The sequence below is a fragment of the Triturus cristatus genome, chromosome 5_2 (genome assembly GCF_964204655.1).
Source record: "Triturus cristatus chromosome 5_2, aTriCri1.1, whole genome shotgun sequence".
Lineage (NCBI taxonomy): Eukaryota > Metazoa > Chordata > Amphibia > Caudata > Salamandridae > Triturus > Triturus cristatus.
This window is the reverse complement of record NC_140588.1, coordinates 29,054,512-29,068,963: the sequence shown is the minus strand read 5'-3', so window position 1 is coordinate 29,068,963 and position 14,452 is coordinate 29,054,512. Positions and strand designations below refer to the sequence as shown.

General features: G+C 43.3%; 1 protein-coding gene across 4 annotated transcripts in view; it reads right to left on the bottom strand.

Moving 5' to 3' along the window:
* The window catches only part of ELP2 (elongator acetyltransferase complex subunit 2), a 940,461-nt gene that overhangs the window by 794,664 nt on the left and 131,345 nt on the right, over window positions 1-14,452 (bottom strand). For all 4 annotated transcript variants that reach the window (XM_085606785.1, XM_085606787.1, XM_085606786.1 and 1 more), the window contains one exon: window positions 2,691-2,829. In XM_085606785.1, coding sequence (XP_085462911.1) covers window positions 2,691-2,829 — 139 coding nt within the window. The remainder of the gene's footprint in view (window positions 1-2,690; window positions 2,830-14,452) is intronic.

The window sequence follows — 14,452 nt, the reverse complement described above, 5'->3', positions numbered from 1 at the left end:
AAATGATGCAGCCTGCTCCCCACACCCCCTCCCTTTCCCCCACCACTCAGGACACAATAACAATGATAGCGGTACAATAGACAAGTAGAAGAATCAACTAGGAGAGATGGGCGAGACCCCCTGAGTTTATCGCTCGCCCTTATGAAGGCCCACTTCCCCCCTAGATCACCTCGGGATGCATCCGACGTACCTACACACAGTCAACGCGCCACCCACCTCGACCGCTTATCCTTGCCCGCCCTACATGTACTCCCCCCCCCCCATGCTCCTATTATTCATTTCCCTCCTCCCCCTTTTTTCTTTATCCTTCTTTATCGTTTTTCCTCTCCTTTCCACAGTTCATAGTTAATTCCATCGGCAGTTCAAAAACCGATACACTAGTTAAACGGAATAGATGTTCACATACGTCATAAGGGAAGAGCTACACAGACAGAAACGGGGAGAACGAGCTAACCCTAGCTATCACGTGACACACTGGTACAGTCGCAATGGTGCACAATACAGCCCATTGGAACAAACCAGTAATAGATTTACGATCTTAGCAAGGTCAAGGGGTTCCAGGGACTAGGCAACCAATGCAATCACCCTTTGTTAACAGTAATGATACTTTACAATGATGTAAAAAGTGATTCATCGATGATATATTTGATGTAGATTATGGAATGTTGTATGCAAAACCCTAATAAAAAAATTCTAACAAAAAAAGTGTGGTGTAGCCCACACTGAAGGAAACACTCCAAATGAAGGCATTTGAGTACTGTACAGTTGCAACACTATCATAGACGGAGTCTAAAGTGGGGCACCTCGAAAATAGGGTAAGAGAAGCAAAAATGCACATTTTGGGGTTTCCGCCAACAGACTAACCACAATTTAGAGCTGGAGATGCAGCACTTTCTACAAACAACTGGCATAGGGATGGAACAGAGGCCTTCTCTGTGACAGTGGGTAAGACTGCCTGTCTGCCCACTAGGGTCTGGATTAGATGTACCTCATCCATGGGCACCATCTTGGTGGAGCTAGGAAGTGCAGAATCTTCAAAGCAAGAATCATGCTGAATGTTTCTCTCAATGACAATGAAATGTTTTCGGCGAATTGCTAACTTCTGGCATCTCCGCTCATCATACATCACAATGGATGCAAGGTCTTCACTCTACCTGGCCTCACTACTGCAGCTTTGAATCTGCAAAGCTGACTCCTGATGAGGCAGGCACAGCAATTTTCCTTCTCTCGCCTGTTACAATTGAGGCACCTGCTTCCCTGATTACTATTCTGAAAGACGTGGGTCCTGCATGATTTTCTTCCTGCAACATTATACTTGGAGTATGAAGAGCAACGCTCGGGATTTACCATTTCATTGACACCATTAGTCACTAAAGCTGTCTAAAATACAACAGAACCAAGGAGAGACTTTCTCTCATTCTACAATTTCCTTTGAAATAATTGCTGACTTCTCAATGGCGAAGAGCCTTCTATTTCAGTTCCGTCATCACCCACATCAGCTTCCGAGTCTCTGGTGATTCCTGACCTCACACTGAAGACTGACAGTTAGAACTTGCTGCTCATCCATCGAAAATAGAAAAAAAATACAGGATAAGAATTTTGACACTGGTGCTCACTTCGGTACCTTTTTCTTTTTTTAACCAGATGATACCTCTAGGTTCATTTCACACTTAAAAAATATACCATTTTTGCCGAGCATACTTTGCATTGGTTATGCATTCTTTACATTTTTCCAGTTGGCAATAGTCCATTTTCTATGCTCTTGCCCAAAGGGAAAAACAAAGAGCAACCTTTCGTTAACAATGAGTTTCGATCATATTTTGGTTTCCTTACAGTGTGATACTTTTAATTAATTCACACTTACCTACACTGGCAGATAGAGGAAGTGTAATCAGGTTCAGGGATGTGTGCTGACTTACACACACTTACATTACTGTCTGTCTGACATCATTGAACTACACTAGGCCAGCTGAGGGGGTATAGTAAATAGCAGCTATTATCAACATTTATAACCTTTGATAGCTGCCAGTTAGCAGGCTAACATGAAATGGTTATGCACTAATAAATCCAACTGGGAAAGTTTTCTGTCGGGTGATTATTCTTTTAAATTCCTTGCATACATGGTACATGAATATAATTTAATTCCAATATTATTTATACTTTTTCGGCTTCAGCAATTCAACATGCATTCAGCCTAAACATGTGTCAATGCACCATCTTTCTAATTTCCTCACGTAAGTATTACTTTTCACACTGTGGCTAGAATCCTGTGAGGAAGGTGACAAGGACAATTCTGGAATTTCTAGAGGGAAACCGTGTATAAAGCGCTTGGTGTAAGTGACTTGGAGAGGACATTTGGAATTCCAGGAGATATTGTAACGTGCAGCTGAAAGCCCTGCCTACATGCGATATATTTATGAGCAAGGCTATCGGGAAGAAATCCACCAACTACAAATGTAGGCATCATAGTCACACTAATGGATTTAAGGTTTTATATCATGTTACACGGTATGACATGAGATGGTAACAACTGTTCTGAAGCCAAAGAAACAGAACATTTCTGCAGCTTTCATTTTCCAGTGAGTCAGCTGTCTTATATCACATAATTATTGAGGCCAGTCCTTATCTTTCTTAGGGAGGGTTACTAAATATTATAGTATAAAAAAACATATCAACAGGGATAGACTTACTTTTTGAATTGTAGCTGGACCAGAGGCGAACGGTAGAATCAGATGCCGCAGAAACGATCAGAAGCTCTGACCCCAGGTAAACAGCATCCACTGCACATACAACATCTGTGTGGCCTTCCAAATGAACGCTGTTAAAAAACTGAATACAAAACACAATTTCGAAAGATGAAATGAAGGGGATGACTGAAATAATCAACATTCAAATCATACAATAATTGATTCGGGGACCGTTCTTCTAAATGGTTCGGTTTTAGTTAACGTGTTGAAATGAATCTACCAGTAGAACCAAAATGTAGACTTATTTTCAATATGGACAGGTTTTGTCAATAAAAACAATGACATCAGAGTGTCACCATGTATATATGAAAAGACGGTATAGGCCTTTGGTTACATCTCTCCATGTACATATCCACATAACTACAGAAAGATAATGAATATACCAGAGATTCAAATCTCAGATGAAAAGTGAATAAAAAGACATGAATGTTGACATAGTCAGAGGCTGAGGTTATAGGGCGAGATTCTCATAGGCTTTAGCTGTATCTGTGACAAAAGTCCTGTTAAACAAGCAAATATTTTGAATGTGTTCCTTCACAATTTCTAACTGAATGTTAGAACAACATTATCTTTTCAATGTTCTTTAAAAGTATTTCACATTGATTCAGCGACTACAATGTAACAACAAGCAATCCTTCAATACCCCCTCAAAATTACATTCATTCCATCATTATTGTACCCCTTAAACAGTGTGACTTTACTCTGCTCCATAACAACAGGAGCCCATACTCAATGTAATTGTATTTACTGAGAATTCTCTTTCTAGGAGGAAAAGCACGTTTGTTATAAATTAAACTAATGCTTTCAATTCTCCCCGAGGCTTCCAAAAGGCCACTCCATTCTTTAAATTACTGAGAATTCCAGAGTCCACTTCTTCAGATTAGAGAGCCATAGACCTAACCATTAGGGGGAGCATATTTCCATGACATTTAAATGATCTTTTGCCCAAAAAAGTGACAGAGCATACCTTTAAAAAATTGGACCCAAGATGGCTGCTTTTTGTTAAAGTTCACAAGAATGGACCCATTCTCTTGTTATGTTATGTTACGTGTATTTGTGAAGGCCACTATCACCCGCAAGGGTATCCTGACACTGAGCAGGTGTGAGTGCCTAGCCCTATCTATGGTAGGGCGGTTAATTGAAAAGCCAGGCCTTCAGCTTCTTGCAGAATTCAAGAAGAGAGGAGGAGACTCTAATGTGGAGAGGGAGGCCGTTTCATGCTTCAGGAGCTATGCAAGAGAACACTCTTCGTCCTGATCTGGTTCTGTGTATGCGTGGGGTGGTTGCAGGTAGGAGTCCTGATGAGAAGGTTGGTGAAAGGAGATACGAATGTTCAGGTAGGTGGGGCTTGAGTTGTGAACTACTTTGAATATGTAAGGAGTTTGAATCGAGCGAGTATGTGCATTGGAAGTCAGTGTAGTTCCCTGAGGTGTGGTGTAATTCGTATTCTGTGTGGGAGGTTAAAGATGAGTCTGGTTGCTGTATTCCGGATGGTCTGCAGTCTTGTAGCGAGTTGCTTGGTGATCCCGGCTTAGAAGGTGTTTCTATAGTCTAACTTGCTGGTGATTATAGATGAGTGACAGTTTTTATTGTATTGCTCAGGAACAATTTGAAAATCTTCCTCAGCATTTTCAGGGTGTAGAAGAAGGATGCAGTGATAGCATTGACGTGTGCAGTCATGTCCAGTTTGCTGTTGATGATTATTCCAAGGTTCCTGGCATTGATTCTGGGTATTGGTGTGGGTTCGAATTTGGCTGGCCACCAGCTGGAGTCCCATGATGAGATGTTCTTGCCGAAGATCACTACTGCTGTCTTGTCAATGTTGAGCTTGAGACAGGTGGCTTTCATCCAGTTATCGACTTTAGTCATGCATGCGGCCAACTTGTTTCTTCTGTTGGAGGTCTTGTCGTCTGCATGGGAGAGAATGTTGTGTGCGTGGATGATATTGGCCAGAGTGATCATGTATGAGCTGAAGAAGGTGAGGCTGAGCAATGAATCTTGAGGGACTCTGTTTGTGTACTTCAGAGGAGTAAGGTTAGAACTCGTGTTCTACTCATTTAAAAATAGCAGATCAATGCCAATCTTGTGCCTGTGCTGGCAGAGGTGTGAGACCATGTCAAATGTTGCAGAGATGTCAGGGGAAATGAGGGCTGCTGTGTTTTCTCTGTCATGGACCATGCAGAACCTTCTCTCACCAGTTGTGCTGTCTCGGTGTGGCCTGGAGTCAGCCAAAGCAAGAAGTGGCTGGAGAGCATTGTCAAGACCCCTCTGATGTTCTTTATGCAGCAGAGAAACTGTCGGTGGCTGATTCGCACTCAATGTCAGTCTCAATGGGGGACATGGGTATGGGGTTTGGGATGAAAGGGAGAGTGGAGGTAGAGGATATATTGAGAGAGGTATAGAGTGAGATATAGGGTAGTGCATTTGATATGCTGAATTAGAAGCAAAGTAATAATGATAGAAGATAAATAAGTATATATTTTTTGTAATTCAATAGTGAAGGAACTGTAGATAAATAGTTATGATGAAAGATTTACCTGTTTATGCAATCACATATACATGTTAAACACAGAATAATGTACCTATAAGTAATAAACACATTTGTTAAGCAGAACTAATGAATATCAATATCATTGAAAACTATTATTATACAAGTTTATACAAAGCAATATACATATGTAGGTACACATCTATATTCCAAATAAATGCTTAGATACATATGTAGGTACACATCTATATTCCAAATAAATGCTTATATACAGAGGGATATGCTATATATTTATGTTTGAGTACATTTGTTATGTTCGGAAGAGCCAATTCTTGAGTAGTCTTCTGAAGATAAAGTAGTTATCCGTGGATCTTATGTTTGGAGGTAAAGAATTCTATAGTTTGGCTGCTTGAACAGAGAAGGATTTGCCATCCATGTGTTTTACTTGTACGATGGGATTTTGAGGCGGGGTGCCCCTGTAGAAAGGAGGATCCTTTGTTGCATGTATTTTGTGATTTTATTCCTGATGAAGAGTGGTCCTCTTCCATGTATCGCTTTGTGGGTGATACAAAGCAGCTTGAATGTGGATCTTCTGGCAACCGGTAGCCAATGTAGGGCTCTCAAGGCAAGGGAGATGTGGGCTTGGGTGAGATGATAAAGCCTTGTGGGACCCCATCTTATTGAAGTACAGAGTGGAAGAGAATGGGGGGGCATTAGTTCTGTTGTGAAGGTAGGATGTGATCCAATCGAGAGCAGTCACCACTATGCCGGCTTCGTAGAGTCTTGTTATCAGAGTGCCATTGTCTACCGTGTCAAAGGCAGCTGAGAGGTCCAAGTGAAGTAGTGCAGCAATCCCCTCGCAGTCAACTGTGTTCTTAAGGTCATCCCAGATGGCAACGAGGGCAGATTCTGTGTCTCTCCCTGGACGGAATTCTGTTTGGAAGTCTGAAAGTATGCCATAATTTTCAATATATTGTGACATTTGGGCAAATGCTGCTCTTTCTATCAGTTTTTCCAGGAAAGGTCCATTTGTAATCTGTAGTTGTCAGGGTTCAGTAGGTTCAGGTTTGTTTTCTTTAGTAATGTGCGTATGTATGACTTTTTTCGTTTTTCTGGAAATTTTCCCGTAGTTAAGGCATTGTTGATGATTCTTCTTACTGTTGTGGCAGCAGATGTTGTTAGAAGAATTTTCTTGAAAATTTGTGGTGGACTGGGGTCAGAAGGGCTGCCGGCAAGCCTGCTTGTTTTGACCTGGTCCATAAATTTACTGTGTGAAATTTGTTGGAAGGAATGGAGAGTCTGGGTTAATGTATTCTTGGATTGTTGTTTTGGAAAAGGATTGGTGCTGATGGTTTTTGTTTGTTTTAAATACGAGTTCAACGTGTCTGCTTTGGCTGTGTAATGGTTCGCCAGTTTGTCTGTGAACGGGATGAGTTCCTTCTATGCAATTTGGTTTGAGAAATTCAGTGAGAATTTTATAGAATATTTTATTTGCACATTTAGCATCTTGAATTCTGTCTAAATAGTATTTGTTTTTAGCTTTTTTGATAGCTTACTTGTATAATCTGTTAAGTTTCTGTCGGCAAAGTTTGTCTTGATTGGTGTTTTTTTTTAGCCAGGCACTTAGCAGCTTTCTAATTTGTTGTTTTATCTCTGTATTTCTCCTAGATGCCTGTTTTATTTTGTTCTGTTGTGTCGTTTTTAGAGGAATTAGGATTTCAAAAGCTTCCTGTAGCCACTCAGTTTTTTAAATGGAATTTGTGTCTAGATCTATACTGCATGTTAGCTGTGTTTCCAAGTGTTCAAAATTGAGTTTGTTCGTCGATCGGTGGATGCACGTAAGGTGGTTTTTGGTGTATCACTTAGTGTTGTTTTATGTTGGAAAGCAAGCAAGTGGTGGCCTGACCATGTGAGTGGAGTCAGTGTTTGAAAAGTAACTAGTACTGTATTTACAAACATTACATCTAGGAAGTGTCCAGCAATGTGTGTGGGTTTGTCGACGATCTAATGCAGGTTCAATGCATCTAGGCCAGTGATGATTGTTCTTGTATGAGGCATGTTGGATTTGTCAAAACCAAATGTTGAGATCACCCAGAGTGCATAGATTGGAGGGTAGTGTTATTAGGATTGAAACCGTGTTTAGAAGTGTGTCTGAGATGTTGCATTGCTAGGTGGAAGTCTGTAAAGGAGCAGGAAGTTACAGGAGGAAGATGGTGTGGGGTTGCATCTGGTTAAGGGGGCCCTACAACCTTGCATGGAGATGTAGTCAGTTGTAGTGATATTTAACGTTTTCCGGAACACAACAGCTAGGCCACCTCCTCTTTTGCTTATAACATTTTGGGTAATAGTTTGATAGCCAAAGGAACGGCTTCATGCAAGACTGGAGCCATATCATCTTCCAACCATGATTCAGTTATGAAGAGTATGTCTGGTTTTGTGTCACTGAGAAGGTCGTAGATATGATGCTTGTTTTTAGAGAGCAATCAAGCATTTTTTAGCAGGCAGTTTGGAAAATGTGCTTTTGTGATAGTGTGACTGTTTTGTAGAAGAGTGAGCAGTATGTTGTGGTCTTGTAGCAGGTGTGCCCTTAGTACTGGTATTAGCTGTACGAAGAGAGCAATAGTGTAGCTGTTCTGTATTGTGTTCCTCATCCAGCAGGCTAAGAAGTAATTTTGATGGGTCAGCATGTGTAGGTGGTGGAGATGGTGGTTCAGAATGATTTGGTGAGCTGTGTTGTTTTTTTAGTTTAGCGTTGTACAGTAGACATGGAAAAGAGAAGTTGTAAGGAGTGGCATGTTGCTTATTTTGTTTGCGTCTGTTTAGGGCGGAGGTGTATCAGTTAGGGGTGGCGCTGCAGCATGTGGGTCATGTTGTTAGGCTCTAAATGGTCCAATGGATAAGAGACAGTTAAAAGAGAGTTGCTGAGTAGCTGTATATGTGTTAGGTGTGGGAGAAGAGAGAAAGCTTGGCATTGGTGTTTGTTCAAGGTGTGTATCATTTGTGTGGTCAGGATGGTGGGAGTGGGTGCAAGTTTGTAGTTTGTGACAAAGTATTATGAGGTGTTGTGCGTGAGAGATTTTGTTGTGCTGGTGTTTATGTTTTGTTTTTAAGGAGGTGTGAAAGGAGGTGCTGATGCATTTGTTTTCCGAGAAGGATTTGTATGTAAAGTATTGTTGGTAGGTGGAAGTTGTAAGGTAAGGGGGTGGTGATATGTTTGTGAATAGAGTGTAAGTGGTGAGTAAGAGGGGATAAACTAGAGTTAAAAGTGTTTGTGTTTGATTTGATTGCTAAAAGATGTAATAAGTGTGATTCAGTGGAGTGTAAGTGTTTTGTGGTTGTGTTATTGTAATAGAAAGTAGAGGAGGGTGTTGGTGGATGAAAAGATGGAAGGGTGAGTATAGGTTTGTTGGTAACAAGAACAGGTATGTTTGTAGTAATTAGAGCAGCTTGTGCGTCTGGATGGAATATAGTTAAATATGATGTGAATTTGGTTTGTGCTTATGATGAGTGGATTGGTTAGTGGTATAGGATAGAATGGTACCGTTTTAGAGGGTCACAGGAGTACAGCGTATATAGTTTGGGTTATGTGTCATCGCAGCATTCAGAAAAAGGAAATCTGACAAAAATATGTCAGATCAGGGCAGGTTATAAATACTAGAGGTGAGCCCAAGAGTCCCATTATTGTAGGTGAATACAGTGGGGTTTCAAAGAATGCCAGGTTGAAGTGAACAAACTCTTAGGTCCAAGGGCCTGCGCTGTGATAAAGCAAGAGTTTAATAGATTGCCCGGTGTAGGGGAGGCAGGGATCCAAAGATAGAGGGGGTGAATGGGCGTAAGCTCCTTGAGAGAAGAACCCAGTGGAAGCAGCAGATACAGCATCGCAGAAAACCAAAGGGCAGTGCGATCATTTTAAACAATCTAGTGGTAGGTTACGTGAGAGAGTACCTGGTCTAAGCACCAGCGTAGTGATAACGCGGGAGGGTGGCAGGTGGAGTAAAGGCATGCAGAGCGTGTTAGGACCAGGCTCCTACCAGGGGAGGAGGTCAAATGCCCTGTCTGATATATATCCCACTCTTTCTGCAGATTTTATGCCCTCAGACAGCGCATTTGACCTCCTGCACCCCGGTAAGAGCCTGGTCTGCAAACCATTACTGTCACACACAAAATACTGGCTATGACCCATCCTAAGAACCCTACTCATTTGGTTGTGCAACAAAGCCCTGCAATGCTGCTTAAAAGAGGAACCTGCCCATCATGTTCTGCTGAAATTTCTTTAAAAAGCCTACCTAACCCTGCGAGTGGCAGGGGAGCATTCTATCTGTGCGAGCACCGCCTGCTCGTAACAGACTGCCTGTAGTTGACCAAAGGGAACCAAGCAGGGGATGGCTCCCTTAGGTCTACACTGAGACTGGGTAATATGTTGCATGAGACACTGTAAGCTGTATACTGAGGAGCACCTTAACCTGGTGCAACCCAAACAGCCCCGCAGGAAGGCAGCCTATTACAGACAAAGGACTGATAAATCAGCCCTAGAAGCGGAGAGAACACCTCGTGCTCTGTAGATACTTCTTCAATTTGCATAAGCAGCCCGGCCATGCAGTATGGTCAATAGGACTTAGCTGGGAAGGGATAGCATTTTATCATACTGCATGGGACACTTTCAAACTGCACATTATGAAATAACTTAAGGGCCAGCTGACATAGTTTATGCCTGGCCATTTAGCCATTTAGAAGCACTACAAAAGCCACAGCTGGCCTATCCCCCAATAAGTCTAGAAAGTATCACTGGGTTTATATACAACTTTAGAGCTACTAAACAATGCACTTTAAAGCTACTGTTAGAAATGGGGTTCTCTAGTTGGCAATGGTTTACCTTTATCCAAGTAGGGACCCTTCTTCCTAGTCAGGGTAAGGGAGTTACACTCCTAAAATAACCCCTGCTCACTCCCTTAGTGGCTTGTCTCTGAAGCAGTGTGTAAAGCATTTGCACATAACCAACAGTAATACAGTGAAAACGCTGCAAAAGGACAACACACCAGTTTAGAAAAATATCCAATATTTTTATAAAGCCAAAACAAGATCAAAACGATAAGAATCCAACACACAGTACTTAAAAATATGCACTTTGCACAAATACTTTAAAAACACAGTTCCTTGAAGTCAGTAGCTCCGTCCGGTGCTGTAAACAACTGAATCCAACAGTTCCATCTGACCTCGTCAGTCAGTGGCATCGACAGACTCATAAACGGTGCCTTTTAGGTTGCAGCCGACACGGTGGTGCGAGCCTGTCGCGGCAACCATTTTGATGCAATGCAAACTGGTGCAGCTTGCAGTGCCCTCAAGGCGCGTGCCTGCAGCCGCTAGGTGGCAGCTGTCCAGCGGTGTCGGTGAGACCAGGGCTGCGGTGCGGAGTGAATGCAGTGCTGACAGATCACGATGCAGGCGACAGAGCCGGTTGCGGGAAGCTGGCCTCAGTCGGTCCAGACTGTGGTGTGGGACTGGGCGGTGCGTCGTCTGACTCACAATCGGTGCCCCAAGCCACGATGTGGTCACAGCATGCAGCGACAGTGAGACCAGGGTGGCAAAGTGGAGTGAGGCGGTGCAAGGTGTGGTGCCCACAGGTCACGGTGCAAGCAGCGGTTCGGTGGCATCGGTGAGACCAGGGTTGCGGTGCGAGATGTGGGAGGTGCCCTCTGCGGTGCCTTTAGGACACGGAGCCGGCGACGGACTCGGTGACAGAGTCAGTTACTTTTCCCCCCATCTGTGGTGACTGAAACCGCAGTTCCAGAAGTTGGTGAAGTCTTTGCAGTCCCTGAGACTTCAGAACAGGAGGCAATCTCTACTTCAAGCCCTTAGAAATATTCAGCACAAGTAAAGAAAGTTCAGTCCAGTCCTTTCACTGCCCAAGGCAGAAGCAGCAACTACAGGCCACCCCAACAAAGCAACAACACAGCTAAGGGGCAGTACTCCTCCTGGCAGTGCTTCCAGGTTCTCTTCTTGGCAGGTTCCTTGATTACAGAGAGTTCTCTGAAGTATTTTATCTCCCTGAAACTTCCAACAGGAGGCAAGCTCTACTTCAAGCTCTTGAAGAAAACTCTAATAGCAGGATGTTGAAAGTACAGTCTAGTCCTTTCTCTGCCCAGGACAGAATCAGCAAGCAGCAGGCAAACACAGCAGAGCACTCAGCAAAGTGGCAACTGCTCCTGACAGCTTTTCCAGCTCTTCTTCCTGGCAGGTTCCTTAGTTCAGCACTAATCTTAATTTCTAGGGTCGGGCCCCAACATTTATACTCAAAACTCATTTGTTGTCTCAGGCAGTGTGTCTGAGCTTAGTCCAACCCAGTTTGGTCCTCTCTGGCCCAGCTTTCCGGCAGGAGGTGGAGACAACATTGTCCAAGGCAGACAGGGCCTATTCAGGTGCAAGGGAAATCTCCTCCCACCACTCTAAATGCAGACCATGCCTATTCAGGTGCTAATGAAAACTCCTCCCACCACTCTGAATGCAGCCCAGGTCTACTCAGCCCAGCCCTGACATCAACGCCCCCCCCCCAGTGGTCATCTGAGAGAATGCACATCCCCAGCCCCTGTAACTCCAAAGCCAGACAGTCAATCCACAAACCAGCACAGGCACTCAGGATGGCTAAGCAAGAAAATACCCACTTTCTAAAAGTGGTATTTTCAAACACACAATATAAAAATCATCTTTACTAAAAGATGCATTTTTATATTCTGAGTTCAGGCATACTAAACTCCACCTTTTTATCTTGTCCCAATGGGAAGTTCTTTTTTATAAGATGTTATAAATAAACTCCCATTCTATCCTATGGGATAGATAGCCTTTCAATAGTGAAAAACGAAATACACTGTATTTCACTATCAGGACATGTCACACACCTCAGTACACGCCCTACCTTTCACATACACTGAACCCTGCCCATGGCGCTACCTTGGTCCTACCTTAAGGGGGGAGGGGGGGGGGGGGTCTTGTATGCAAGAAAAGAGAAGGTCAGGGCCTGGCAAGTGGGTGCACTTGCCAGTTCGACATGGCAGTACCAAACTGCATACAGACACTGCAGTGGCAGGTCTGAGTTACATTTACAGGCTGCTCATGTGGTTGGCACAATCAGTGCTGCCGACCCACTAGCAGCATTTGATTTACAGGCCCTGGGCACACGCAGTGCACTGTACTAGGGACTTACCAGTAAATCAAATATGCCAATCATGCAATCACCAATCCATAAACACAATTTACATGGAGAGCATATGAACTTTAGCACTGAATAGCAGTGATAAAGTGCCCAGAGTCCTAAAACCAACTAAAACAGGGTCAAAAACAGGAGGCAGAAAAAGCAAAAAGTCTGGGTGTAAACCCATTTAAAAAGACAAGTTGAACAGCCACACTATGATGAGGTTCTAAATGTAATTACGTTTAAACAAGTGCACTAGGAAGACTGTCAACCAGTGGACTCATTAGCCCTCGGCTGTCCAACCCTTGTTGCTTCAATAAAACCACTCCCAGATGAGTTTAGAAAGTATGGATGAGCCTATACAGCACTTCAGAACTGCTGCACAAGACATTTTAAAGCCACATTATGAGAAGCTTTTTAAATTTAATTAATTTTAAATCGAGGGCACCAGGAAGGCTGCCTGCTGGTGGGTTCTTTAGCCACTGGCTGACTAGCCCTTGACGCTTCAATAAAACTACTTGTGGCCAAAGGAGGACAAACTGATAATTTCTGGGGACCCTATGCCTCCACCCTGGCTAAAAAGTACCACTGGGCTTCTAAGTACTTCATAATGCTGCACTGGGCATTTTCAAGCTTGTCCTGAGAATGACTTTACACTGAACTAACTTTAGTTCAAGGGCACAAGGATTTTTAATAACCAGCAGTTTGGTTTAGGACAGATTGCCCAGTTCTTGAGGCTTTAACAAATTATTGGCAGTGAATTGAGGTTGGTGCTCCCAACCTTCTTAAAGTATTATAAAACCTGTCCCACAAGTAAAGCACAAGGCTTGGTACCCCCAACCTTCCTGAAGCAGTATAAAACTTGTCCCGCAAGTAATGCACCAAAGAGGTGGTCATCCCACTAAGGCACAAGGAATGTTGCCTGCCAGCGGGTTGGCCTGTGATCAGCCACCTAGCATTTCAGGTTTTAATAATACTACAGGCAGTCAAGGGACGGCCCGGTAACAATACTCAGAGGCTCGATGCTCTCAACCCTCCTGAATTACTACAAAATTTGTCCCACAAGTAATGCACTATCTAGTTGTCCACCCTCAAGGGATCTTAGCAAAAATAGTTGCTAAGTTTAGACAGTTGGCTCTGTATATACTATATCAAAAAGAGATATAGTGTGCATAGAGTTCAGTGAGTCCCCAACGGTATAGCAGAGGCTAAAGTAAATACCTTACTCTCGATTTAGTGGTAGCTGGGCTTAGCAGTTATTCTCAGAGGGTAGTGTGAACGCATTTGTTGTACAAATTCATGCAAGACAGGAACACACACTCAATGACTAAATCCAGGCCAATTTTTTTGTAAAAATATTACTTTAGTCACTTTTACTTTAGGAACCAAGTTCTACTCAATTACAGGCAATTAGACTTTTCAGAAATGAATTATTTTATGTACTGTTAGCAATGTTTGTATAAGCATTCAAAATACTTTACAGGTGCATGTAATACTTTCAGTGTCAATGGAGATACTTTGTATGATTCTCCGAATCAACAGTTAATGCAATTCAGAGAAAACCAATGAAATCCTACGGGAGGAAAGACAGGTAAGTAATTTTCAGGTAAGCTTTCGTCTTACAAGTTCAGTCTTCGGAGGATATGACCAACACTGGGCAAGGGTCAGACCAAGGTAGGCACTGCACCACCAGCAGCACTGGGGTGGCCGGGGCAGAGGCCACAGGACTCAACATTAGCCTATGAGAGCTGGGGGTACCTCGAAGAGGCACCAGTTGCAGGCAAGTACCCACGGATCAGGGACACAGGGCCTGGGGGTTGAGGTCAGCACTGCAGGGGCCACCAAGTAGCACTAAAGATGCACCACCAGTGACACAGGTGCGGCTGGGTGCAGGGTGCAAAGTAGGCATCATGTGCCCTGTAGAAAGCAATGGAAATCCTCGGATGGTGATAACGGCTGCAGGCTTGTTACAGACAACTGGCTGAAGGAATCCCAAGACTGGAGAGGTGAGTTGGATAGTGGGGGGATGCC